This window comes from Limulus polyphemus, unplaced genomic scaffold, assembly GCF_000517525.1.
Source record: "Limulus polyphemus unplaced genomic scaffold, Limulus_polyphemus-2.1.2 Scaffold660, whole genome shotgun sequence".
Classification (NCBI taxonomy): Eukaryota; Metazoa; Arthropoda; class Merostomata; order Xiphosura; family Limulidae; genus Limulus; species Limulus polyphemus.
Window position 1 is genome coordinate 81,710 of NW_013666270.1, and position 13,056 is coordinate 94,765.

A 13,056-nucleotide genomic window follows, 5' to 3' on the forward strand; every position below is an offset into this window, starting at 1 on the left:
AAATTTTCTTTCTAGTCTGGAACTTCCTTTATTTTATTGAGGGTTCACGATGAGCAAGTTAATTATGAGTTGATGTAGATATAATTTGCTTAACAGGGAGCTAGCTAGCTTTGTCCTTCATTATTCATCAGCCACACATGCCGAGTTTTCCACCATGGAGGTATATAATGTTTTCGTAAAAAATACTAACGTCCTTTGAGAATCCACTGAATTTAAATGATTTGTAATGTTCGACCTTTGCAAATGCTCCTGGTCAAATATCTGAAGTTTTCCGATTGATAAGTGCTGATCACAATTATAGTTATAGCTTCCGAAGTTTATAGCACACTGACTCTAGCAAACTAATAATAGATACTGCTTTTTTTTTTGCATGTCGCATTGATTATATTTATAGGCATGTGGAGAGTTTATAGAAAATTCAGATTATGTAACAATACAAAGCTACATTGAGCATTTACTTACATACATATATTGTTGATTCTTACACTCGAGAATCTTCTGCAACTTTAGAGAATAGGCGGAAAGTTTGCAATATATATTTAAAAGTATAAGCTATGTACGTTTCTAAATATAAATTTAATCTAAACAAACATCAATATTAAAATAAATATATAATAATAAATCCATCCCAGCAGTTTCAGTAGTTCTAGCATGTGTCTTGCTACATTAGACAATTACCTATGAGCATTGATCACACTGATAAATGTCACATAAAATAATTGTTTATTTGAAATTACAATTACGTCAATTAATGTTGTGGTATATGAATATGCCATTTATTTTTAGTTTGTATTACAATAGTATTTGTTCTGAATTTATCCTTTATTTTGTGTATGTGCAGGTTTCACATAAAACATGAACAAGAAAGCCATTAAGTCCATATTATTCTTGTTACCTTTGTTCCTTTTTTTTTTTGCCCATAGGAGATATTGTATAATACTGCATGTTGAGCAAGAATGTCAACAAAATCATACTCAAATGTGACGTGTATGTACTTATATTTCAGTGGGATTGATCAAAGTGCCTAAGGTGGCATAAATATCCTGAGGATGTAGTATTATAAAATTTAGTATATATTACTGTGATCTCTTGGTTAGCTTTCTCTCTCTCTCAAGCCCTCAGTTTGGTAAAAGAAGTTTATCTTTACATTGTAAACAGTAATATTCTCAAAAAGTTTAACCTAAATGTTAACTAGATTTAATTAAATACTTTGATAAGTTTTTAGGAGAGTATAGAGAGTTAGCTGTTCTTGCCCTATACATAGACTATGTTGATTGTGTTTTTAGTATAGATAAAAATTGTTTTGTTGTGTTTTTATACATTTGTGTCTAGTCTCTTTCTTAAACTCAGTCAAAGATCTAAGAATTACTTAATAAATATCTTGTTAAACTTCCTATTATTAAATAGATCTATCTCATTACTCTGTGGTTACCTTAATTCTAACTGAGTATACCACAATATAAAAATATATTCAACTAATCATAATAAGTATTTCTGATTATTACTGGTTCTAATTATCCAAGTAGTTGAAGTACTTCCTTCTGAAACGTTACTTACCTGTTTTCACCCTTAAGAGATACTACCCTGCACACAACTGCCATGGAATTTCCTGCATGTGCCACAAGCCTTGAATAAATTCACACCCCTATACATATGCACATTTATTGTGCTAGCCTGTGATGTAATTTTCATAATGCTATAGCTGTTCTCCATGAAATTTAAGCCTACTTTTTTTTATAAAGATGGTAGTAGTACACTAAACAATTTTTATTTACTTAAATAATGCACCCAAGAATACAGAATGATAACACACACAAAATATACAATATCTCATAACATAACTGGCTTTCTGACTATGGCATAAGATCCTCAAAATATTTTCCTAAGCTTCTTGATCTGAACACTATGAGAGAAGATTTTAAACAAAAGGCAAAATAGAAAATACTCTGTACTGAAAATAATGTAATATAATACTTCATTTGATAGATTAAAACCATCTTTTCATTGTTTTTAAATGATATAAAATGTCAGATAATTATTGGCAATTTGCAAAATAGAGGATGTGACAGGTGGGTCTGGCTGTGTAGTTTGTTTCCATAAACAAAGAAGATTGAAAATTACAAAAATTAGTCTTTGCCCTAATAATATCTATATAATGAGTAATTTACGTTAAACTCTGTTCTTCAGAAAGGGGTGGTGTAAATAAATTAGTAAATGGGTAAGACCTAGAGAACAAATGTCACAACTCTTATACAAGGGGAGATTGAGGATTTATATGTGTATTTCCTTTTAAAATCAAGAAACAAAACTTATATAGTATTAAAATTTGTTTATTAACTATGATTTAATGCCAAGTTTATTCTTATACATTGGTAACAAAGTAGTTTAATTAAATTTTGAATGTAACTTTGTATGAGCACATGATGTGCACAATTTAATTTACCCATTGAGAGGGTTAAAATAACAAAATTTTTATTCACATTGAAGTGTGTATCTTAAGTCTCAAATTTACTGTCAGACTTGTTATATTGTATGGCTGTATTGGCTTCTCAGGTAGAGATCTGCAAAAAAATTTCACATAGAACAAAAACAAAATCAAGAAAAAATCGCCATAATCTTGTTTTATTCCATTAACTTTAAGTCACTGTAATCATAATACAGTATTATACAATCCTTAGATTACCTGTGTTGATGACCAATCCAAATAAACATATTCAAGAGAGATAAATCCCTGACTCATACTAACTTTTACTAGTTTCTGGACCACCCCTTGAAAATGTGTATGACGACTCTTCAGAAAAGCTTGACATTAAAAAACAGGGTCAGATAGCTTATTTTGTTATCAAACTGTACTGCTTTTATAAATATGTGTAAATGACACAGTTCCAAATAATGTAGCTCATGACGTTTGTTATTCATATATCATGATGGAATACTGTTAATGTTTTTTTAGACCTGCGAAACTGGGAGAAAGATGTCTGGAGTGGTTGTTAACCTTGTTTAAAAATAAAGCATACAATATTAAGCTACATTGAGATCAGAAATTCACATGTGGTTTCATACACAGAATGTTATCTAAAGCTCTGCACATCTAAAATGTAGGGAGGTAAAGAAATACTTCAACTTCACTTACATCTTGTCAAATGAATGTAAAAAGTAAATTTAGTTATAGGTTGTTTAATCTTTGTTTTCAAAATACCATTTGTTTTTATAATATACATAGGTAGTAGCACAGCTTGTGTTATAATACTTAACAGAACAGACCACACTGTATACACTGCCAACATAGGAGACAGTGGATTTTTAGTTGTACGACAAGGCCGAATTATTCATCGATCAGAAGAACAGACCCATTATTTTAACACTCCTTATCAGTTATCTCTTCCTCCTCCAAGTGTGACAGGGCAAGTTTTAAGTGATAGGTAAGTTGTATTTGTATTTTGAGGTAGTGAAATTTTAAATGGTTCAGTGACTATGATTATATGAAATACATTTTGTTCATACTGTATTCCAAATCTGCTACCATGAGCAAATGGGAACTGTAGTTTCAAGTTACATCAACTCTCATTAACCAAGCTAAATCAAGCATTGACAGATTAGTTTCTTCAGTACAAGGGTGAAAACTGGTAAAATATGGGCTAGCTTAAACAGAGAGAGAGGAGTATGTTTCCACAAAAGCAATGAATAATTATTTATTACATGCAAGTAAAATTGTATCTATTAAATATTGATAATTATCTTAAATTTTGACCGAGGTGCAGTATGAGGTTGTGAACAGTTTGCTATAGGAACAAGAAAATATGACTTTGTAATTCAGAAATTTTACTTCTCTGCACTGCTAAGAGCTATTATCTTGAGTGCAACTGCCATGGAATATCCTGTGCATGCCACAAGCCTTGAACAAACTCCCTCCCCTACGTGTTTAAACATGTATTATTCCATTCTATGACATAATCGTCATAATGCTGTAGATCTACACCAATAGGAGGACAACACAACCTTTATGTGCAGTAATTCCCATAAGCACTAGTACATGATCATAGACTCATTCTTTTCTTGGGATTGCCTGTGTTCAAATGTAATTTTTTTTTCCAGTGCATTTGCAGTTATCCTGCTATTTTAATTGAACTTTTTCATTTATTTTGACATTCCTTCCATCTGCTTGCAATTTCATATTCCTTATAATCACTACATGTATTTGTTTTATTGTTTCCATATAAAAAAAATAAAAAAGTAAAAAAAGTTGTCAACTCTTTACTATGAATTTGCACATCTACATTGCTTATATGCCCAGAGGTTCTAATGTTCATCTTCAAGACTAAACCTGTCATGTTCATGATGTTATATTTATTGCATATTAGGTGGTTAGTTCCCTTTTGCCTGCTTCTTCTTCATTGTTGGTTCTTTGTTGTTCTGTTTCTTTATCTTCAGTAGAGCCTGCCTCATCTGTGGATGATTTTGACCAGCTTTTTTGTGGTTCTTCACTTCCTGATGAGGAACAGGTGCCTCCTCCTTGTTTGTTTTGCTCATTACTCAGACATTCTTTCTCTTTTGCCCCTCAGTTTCAATGCCTCTCAAGTTTCTTTGCTTTGTGATTCTCCATCTTTTAAATTTCTCTTTTCATACATATGCTGATAATTTTTTTCCAAACTTCTTGTTGATCAGCATTTTCCTTGTCTTTGTAACTCCTATGCTATAGCCTATGATTGTGAACCTTCTGTTTTTTATCTTTGTTTCTTTCTTTTTAATAGTCTACTTAACTTTGCCTTACCTTTACCCAGCTCCCTTGCTATATCTTTATTTTCACCTCCTACCTGAGGCTCTTCGTTGTGACCCAGATAGTTTTGTTGGGAATGCTCTTCCTATTTGTTTTCCACTTTAGCTTCTTTTTCTTTATCTACTGTCTCTATTTTAACCTAGTTTATTATTATTATTATTTAATCTCCTTTGTCAGGATGCTTTCCTTTTGAGTGTCCATCTACATTCCTTTTATCTCTGTGAACTTTTTCTTGCCCTTTGTCTTACTGACCAAGTCTTTGGGGTATTCTTGACTCTGTGGGACCTTAGGTGGAAGCTGTTTACCAACAATCTTCCCTGAGTTCCCACCTCACTCATCCACAGATTCTTCAGCTTTTCACCCATCTTCGTGTTAGGCTAACCCCTCACCTTTTTCTCATTCCTCTAGCTTCTGTTCTTCAACCCCCCTCCTCCAGGCCATTGTAGTTTTTTATGGTGACTATTCTTTGGTCTTGTTGGTGCTTGCCTCTCCCACTTTGTTCATCTGTAGTCAATCTTCTGCAGTGATCCTTGGATCTACAAGTTCTTTCTCAGGCCTCGCTCTCTTCTTTCATACTCTACCTCCTGCTTCCTATCGCCTTCCTACCAATTCCCTGCATCTTCAATGTCTTCAGAATGTGGTGTCCACTTTGTTGGTGGTGGGGGTTCTAAAATCTGTCTCCTTCTCCACTCAGGGCTTTTATTCCCGTCTCTTTGTCATCCCCTAGAAGATGAGAGATTGGCACCCTGTCATCTCTAAATCACTTTCTCCTTCTTCCGTAACTTTAGATGAATGGCTTTCACAGTTTACATTTGGTCCTTTCTTCATATTCTCATTTACCCTCTGTCCTGTAATTTCCTCTTGCTTGTCTACAATGGATGAATATTTCAATTATGTGACATTCCTTTTGTCTTAGCCATGGCCCCTTATGTTTTTAACTGGATAATGTGTTCCTTCACTTGAGCATGCATCTTTAGACGACTGACTTCTCTTGGCAACATCTTGTCAGGACTTGGTGGTTGCTACTTCCAGTCTTCTTTGGGAGGCCTCTTGCCTGGGCTGGCTTGTAAAATTTTCTAAGTTTGTTTCAATTCACACTCAGAAAATTGTCCACCTGGGAGTTTTCCATAACTACTGCACAGGTTGAGCTCAATCCTGTTCTTTGTGCCATAGAAACTGGTTTCCAAGATGCTTTTATCTCCTTTTCTTTCTGTGCAACAGGTTCTGTTGCTTTTGGGGATGCTTACTTCCTTAGAAGCCCTGATCCCTCTCAGTCATGCACACATGCATCCCATTTAATGGGCTTTGAGAGATCTGTGGAATATGTCCCAGAAGCCCTTATTCACCATCATATCTGTACCTTATATCCCTTTCTGTTGTTTTGGCTTGATCTCCAATGTGAACCAGGGTGTACCACTCCCCCCCCCCTCCCCCCACCTGTATCTTTCCACTGGCACCTCTTTTTCCAATTCATAGTGGCTCTAGACAAGACACCACACCCTCTGCGCATCAACATTCTGGAGATGACTTCAGCATATTCTTTGGTCCTAGTTGTCTGATCATCTTGTGATAAACCACTTGGACGACTGTATTATAATTTCTTACATCATCTCTCAAGGAGGCACCCGCTGTTGGGTCCTGTGCTTTCTCACTCTGGACTTCCTCTATTGAGCCTACAGTTGTCATATTCATCTTACAGTTTGCTATGTCTTGTGTGGATTAGATCCATCCCATGGAGTGGTCTTTACATCATTTGTTTTTCAGTTTGATTTGTTCCCACTTTGAAACCCAAACGTCTCCCTCTTTGGAGCTCCCCCTTCCCCCTATGAACTTTGGTTATCCACTTTGAGGTGTCATACCTTCATCTTCATGCATAGAATTTGTCTGGTCTATTGCAAGACATGGGATTTTCCTGTAGAGTAGCCTGTTTTCTCTCTCATTTTTGTAGGCATTCTACTCTCACCCTCTATTAACGTAAATGGCTGTTTACTGCTGCTTTCTTTGGCCAGGTCATCCTATTCTTCCACATTTTACTTCTTTCTGTAACAGATTTTTCAATAAAAGTCTGTCTGTCTCAATCATTAGAGGTTACCATGTAGCATAGGCCATCCACCCCTGCTCAGTGCCCACTGTTGAGAAGGGGGTTTTCTGTAAGACTGCTTTAGCATTATATCTATACATTTGATATGGCTGTTTTTGGCACTTTTTACAAAAAAAAACAGATGGCACCAGGTGTAGTCCTGCACTTACACCTGGCTCATGCTTACTGTCTTTAGTCATAATAACCCATTTCACTGTTTCTTGGTGGAGACTGATTTCCAGATGTTTCTGCCTGATGACAGTGGTTCATACACACACTGATTTTTGTCTACCACGTATTCCTCTTTTTTGTTCTTTTAGTGGAGCATGGGAGAACCCTTACCGTATACCCCCCCCCCCCAAATCGTGCTAATTTTTAAGGTTACAGTCGTATTTTTGGTTCAATGTCACCTAAAAACGTTGGGTAGATATTGTCGGTTAACTACCACAGTCTGCAATACCTCATGAGTGGGTGCTGTGTTTTCAGTAGCTGATGACTTTGTTCGTATTGTTTACACCAGTCTTTGTTCCAGTATAAATTTAAATCATTTATTATAGTGCATTAGTTGTTTCATTAGAATTTGAGTGAAAAGAAAGTATATGCTTACCGAATATATTTAATAAATTCAATACAATACATTTTATAATGAGTTTACACATAATATGTTTAAAAAAATGTATAAAGGTTAATATTTTATTGACATTTGCGTGGCTTCAACTTCTGCTTCCTCTTCATCTTCATATTACCACAAGTAGTCGTCCTCCATACCATCCAATGAATTTGAAATGCCACACTTCTTGAAAGACTTGATTACTGTTTCTACATCTATATCATTCCAGGCTTTTATGACAAAGTTACACAAGACATCCAACTGTGGAGGATGCATATTGCCACTTTTTTGTGAATGACTTTTTACCACTAACCATCCATTCGTTCCACTGTTCTCGATTGCGATCTTTAAACGGCTTGTTGAGACACGCATCCAGTGGTTGCACCAATGATGTCTATCCTCCAGGAGTAACTGCCGTGTCTGTGTTTATTCTTGCCAGACATTTCTTTGTGTTGGTAGTTAAATGAAGCCTGAATACATCCCACACCAACAGGCTACGTTGTTTATGATGTTCACCTAGTTGCCTACTCCATACATGATCAAGCCATAGCTTAATCCCTTCTTCATCCATCCAGCCTTTTTTTTGTAGACATGTACAAAAACTCCAACAAGGAACTTGATTTTCAGCATTGTTTTTCTTTTAAAAGTAACCATTGCTTTTATTTTGGCACCATCTGCTTTATATGCTAGAACCATTGTAAAACTTCACCACAGAATTTAAGGTTCACATTTTATACCCGGAGTATAAGACGACCCCCAATTTTTGGGTGGATTTTTTTAAGGTTAAAAGGTCACCTTATACGCCAACATGTACGGTACTTCCCTATCCCCCCCCCCCACAGTAAGAGACTGATTAGTCCCATTCCTCATTTGATATGTAGGGCTGCAGTGTTCCTTGGAATTGTAGTACAGGGTGCTTCATTACAATATATCTCAGTGGATATGTCCAGCCAGACGAGACTTGGGATGCAGGTGAGAGTTCCTCCTCCATACATCTGTGATTATATCTATCTCATGTAAGTGTTTCACCAAGGTGGAATAGCCTAGAGTCCTATCTGCATTACATATTCTAACATTCTTCCCACATTTATGACATATTACCACCGGCACTAGATTTAACTTTCCTGTGTATTTCCTTGTTTTGTACATGAAATATATTAATGAATAAATAACAACAAACTGGGCAAAGAGTATTCCCTGTTTGTGAAGGTTGCAATCTCTTTCTGGTTGCTACTCCACTAGGTAATTCCTGGGATTGTGGAAATCACACTCTTGGTGGTTTCCCTTTCTGGCACTTTTTTGGAAAGGAGCTCATCTTTGTAATTGATTAGCACTGGTCCCTCCTCAGTTTTCAAAGTGGGATTCTAGCACTTAGTGATGCAGAGAAGTAAGTAGCATTTCTCAATTTAAAATTCTCCTAACATAAAAAAAAAGTGAGATAGGTACTTACTTCTCTGCACCACCATCCCACCCTTCCATCTCATTTCTGGTGCATTTTCTTTGCCTCATTAAGAATATGCCTTTGATCATGTGCTAGTGCTCACAGGGATTACTGCACATGGGGTTGTGTTACCCTCTTATTGATACAACATTACATTGATTATGTCATAGGTTAGCATAATACACATAGACGTTTAGTAGTTTGTTCATGGCAGGCAGCATTTGCAGGAATTGCACAGGTAGTAATAGCTCTAAGTGGTGCAGAGAGGTAAGTATCTATCTGAAATACATTTTCAGATCAAGAAAATGCTTGCTTTGTTAATTTAAGTAAAAAAAAGAATGTTTAAGCTTTACCACATTGTCCTCTTACAATTTGTACAGTTGGAAATAATAATAGTTAAAAAAATTAATCAGAAAGTTTGATTGAAGTCAAGTTTCTTCAAGATAATGTTTGTAGATGGAAATGTAAATACAGATAGGTAACTTTCTGTTGGTTATTTGTTAATAAGGTCACAAGTTATTAACAGTAAATTCTCTCTACATGCTGATTGGTTGAGAATCTCAGCTGAAGTTGTAAGAAGTAATAGCTAAGCAATGTAAATTAAACATTTTTTTTTTCTGTAACACTAAGCATTTTACTGCACAATTAAAAGATGTTGAAGTAGTTGCAAAAATAATATATGGTTCTTTAAAAGAATTACATGTATAAAATACTAAGAACTAAAGAATAGTCTATTAACATGAAATAAATTAGAAAGTACTGAATATTATTATTAGTGTGTATGTTAAAATAATTTGATTTATATGTTCCTTAGTTAAAGGAACTGTGTTTATGGTTAGTTTTATTCAACTTTTTTATGTTAATATTTTGATTCTAGCCCTGAATCAGCAGTTACATCATCATTTCAAGTCCAGGAAGGTGACCTGATTCTTGTAGCCACAGATGGACTTTTTGATAACTTGCCAGAAAACATGATACTACAAGAACTTTCTAAGCTTAGAGTAGGTGACAGTAAGCAAGTGCTTACAATTACTATATGAAAATTACAACAACGTATGTCAAAGATGAAAATCAGTTTATATTATTTTATAATACAATATTCTATCGTGCAAATGATCATGCACATTTTGTAACATTTAGCATGCATTTACACCGCACAGCATTTGCTTTAACATTCAAAATCTAGGTGATTGGCTATCATGAGATCTTCAACATAAGTAAGGTTGACCAGTGACAATATGATCAAAGATCAAGATATGTCAAAATCTAATAAGTCTAGAGAGGGATATTTTGTTTCTTAGTGACATCCATCAAAACCGATGGTCTTGTGCTTAGTGTCTACTATAAACTCCATTCATGTGGATTTTTATCAAATGTAGTGTTAGAGTTAACCTTTAAGCTTATAACCAAGTTGAGCACAACTTACTTTCCATATGATAACTCTCCTCTTTTCATTTTGATGTTTAAACTCTTTTTTTTTTAACTAGTAATTTGACAACTTTCAAACTCAAGACACTGATTATCGCTATTAGATTTAGGAATGATATGCATGTATTTATTACAAGTAATAAAGATTCTAGTTTGTGATATATCTATCAGTTTGATATCTATGTGCCTTAGGCTTATTTTTTAAATTGCATTTAATGTACATGTCAGTTATGTTAACTTTCTTAAATCAAATTTTTCTTTTATTTAAAGCTGTAGGGTCTGTTGGTTGTAGAATTTTTATTGATGACTTCCAACTGTAATTCAAAATTAGCTCAAAATCATCATCTTTTAGCCTTCAAAACAATGGTATCTAATCACCGATCCACAGTTAAAAACTTACCAGTCTGTGAAAATGTTAGCAATACCAATTTTTTAAAAAGTTCCAAAATTAGGGAACTTAATTAAAATCATGTTTGTTGATCGTATTTTGTTTCATGTGTTTTTGCCTGATTCATGATATGTAAAAATTGCATATTTTCCACTGCCATGAAGGTTGAAAACTGCTGCTCTAAAATATAATTTTCAACTTAAGCAGTGTAAAATATATAAATGTATCTCCATTGGTGGCAAAGGGTGCTCACAGGCAGTTTATTTTGTGTGTTTTATGTAAAATGTGAGCAACTACTCCAGTATTCTGAAAGGTCCACTGTTTCTGGTGTTTTTTTAAGTAAACACTTGACTTTCATCTAAATCACTTAAATTATTTTTATATATAAGAAATGATCCAGGTTTTTTTGGGAAAAAGACACACACTCACCAAACTCTGTAATGATTTTAAATTTAGGCTACTTTTAGAATATTCAAAATGCTAGGTGTTTAATTAGGCTATATGCACATTTGGGTAATAAATATAATGAGTTATAATAATTCAATTCCCTTGGTTTAATGAAAAGTGAAACTTACAGGCTGAAGTACCACATTGAAATATAAGGTTTTATTCACCAAAATGTCCAGCTGTTGGAAGGTTGTGGAGATGATGGAGTGCTTCAGAATGTATAGATTATTGAAGTACCAACTTTAGTAGTTGTTTCTGTCCACTGATATCTTCCAGTGTCCAATGCAACAAGCCTGAAACCTCAGCCTGTAAATTTTTTTTTGTGTTAATAAATCTTTATTCAACTAACATTAAAACAACATTCTCTTGATTGATTACAAATCATTTGAATAATTGCATGACTTATAGATACAACACTTCAGGCTCCAGAATTGTTGTAAACATGCTTATGAATATGTACAACAAAACTAAATTGTCTGGAATAATAATAAAACATCCACAGTTGACATGATTTTATAACCAATTTTAGGCCTATTCGAATAATGTTGGAAAAGTATACACAGTATTTTTGCAACAGTGACTGATAAGTGAATAAATACTTTATTCTTTCTAAACGTTCAATGATGCATGAGCTTATTGTTTAGCTTTATAGATGTTGGAAAAACTTCTTAAGTTTGGCATCACAGTGAAAATGATAGTTTTCAGAAGAACTGGAATCTGCAAAAACATTGAAAGGTCAAACTAAAATCAGTAAAAAATAAAACACGGGTTTATCCATTACAAAGCCTTTACTATAATTTTGTTGTATTTTAAGAGGCATTATGCTGTTGTATTAAACCTGACGAAGAGAACTTGCTCGAAATATTGCTAGATAAAAGAAACTTGTTTCTATTTCAGTGGTCTGTTTTTGCAGTGAATTTATTTCATTAGCCTTAGAAATATCCCCTTTACCACTGCACATGTACTTGGTGTTCAGGTATTCAGCAGTAGGCATTGTAGGTAACATATTATTTCTAAAAATCTCATTTTAAACTGTAGTATCTTCTTTTATACATACTGTATCAAAAAATAAAGTTTCAATGCTCAAAGCTGATATGCACAAAATAAGGAGAATTTAGGGTAAAAAAGCATCTACAGTTTAAAGATTTTTTTATTAGAAATTTTAGGCCCATTGGTTTCTAATGCTTGTGGATCATAGCATGGCATGATTTTTTGGTCCTGGAAGTTCTAACGTGTGTGGTCATAAAAAGTGGTTGAATGTCCTTAATTTCACTTGGAAAAGTAATTTATAAACCCTGTGATAAGCATTTTCTTATAGCAGGTAAAATTCCTGCCACTCAAGGATTATCATTTGTAACTTTAGAAAAATATATCCAGTAATTCTGTACAGTGTTACAAAACCTAATAAATTGATAAACTATTATTTTTTAATGATCAATCTATTTAACTTTTAATTTTAGGATCAATGTGTGGAGAATGTTCAACAGGTAGTCAATTCTTTGGCTTTACAAGCAAGAAGACTAGCCTTTGATGCTACCTACCTCTCCCCCTTTGCTCTCCGTGCACGAGAAAATGGAATTGATGCTGTGGGTAAGAAGTCATTTGTTATAATATATAACAAATATTAGTTGTATAAAGTCATTGACTTTGAGCTTTTTCTCCCACTATTTTCAACAAGCAGAATTTCTACATAACTGGAGAACACTTTTTGATATGTGTTATTTCTATGTTTCAGGATATCTTCAAGATCTTTATTGGGTCAGCCATTAGTTATTGTGTAGTTATTCAGAATCATGAATCGTAGAACTTTGTAGTGATTAATTGCAAGTTTTTATGTAGTAAAACACAATGTTATTTTGGATATTTGTTTGTTAACTCTTTCAGC

The 13,056-nt window shown here is 34.0% G+C and overlaps 1 protein-coding gene across 1 annotated transcript in view; it reads left to right on the plus strand.

Annotated features, from left to right (window-relative positions):
* LOC106459780 (protein phosphatase PTC7 homolog) overlaps window positions 1-13,056 on the plus strand; it is a 33,523-nt gene that overhangs the window by 18,612 nt on the left and 1,855 nt on the right. Inside the window, exons 3-5 of the mRNA XM_013919438.2 lie at window positions 3,224-3,422; window positions 9,786-9,909; window positions 12,632-12,761. Of these exons, the coding sequence (XP_013774892.1) occupies window positions 3,224-3,422; window positions 9,786-9,909; window positions 12,632-12,761 (453 nt within the window). The remainder of the gene's footprint in view (window positions 1-3,223; window positions 3,423-9,785; window positions 9,910-12,631; window positions 12,762-13,056) is intronic.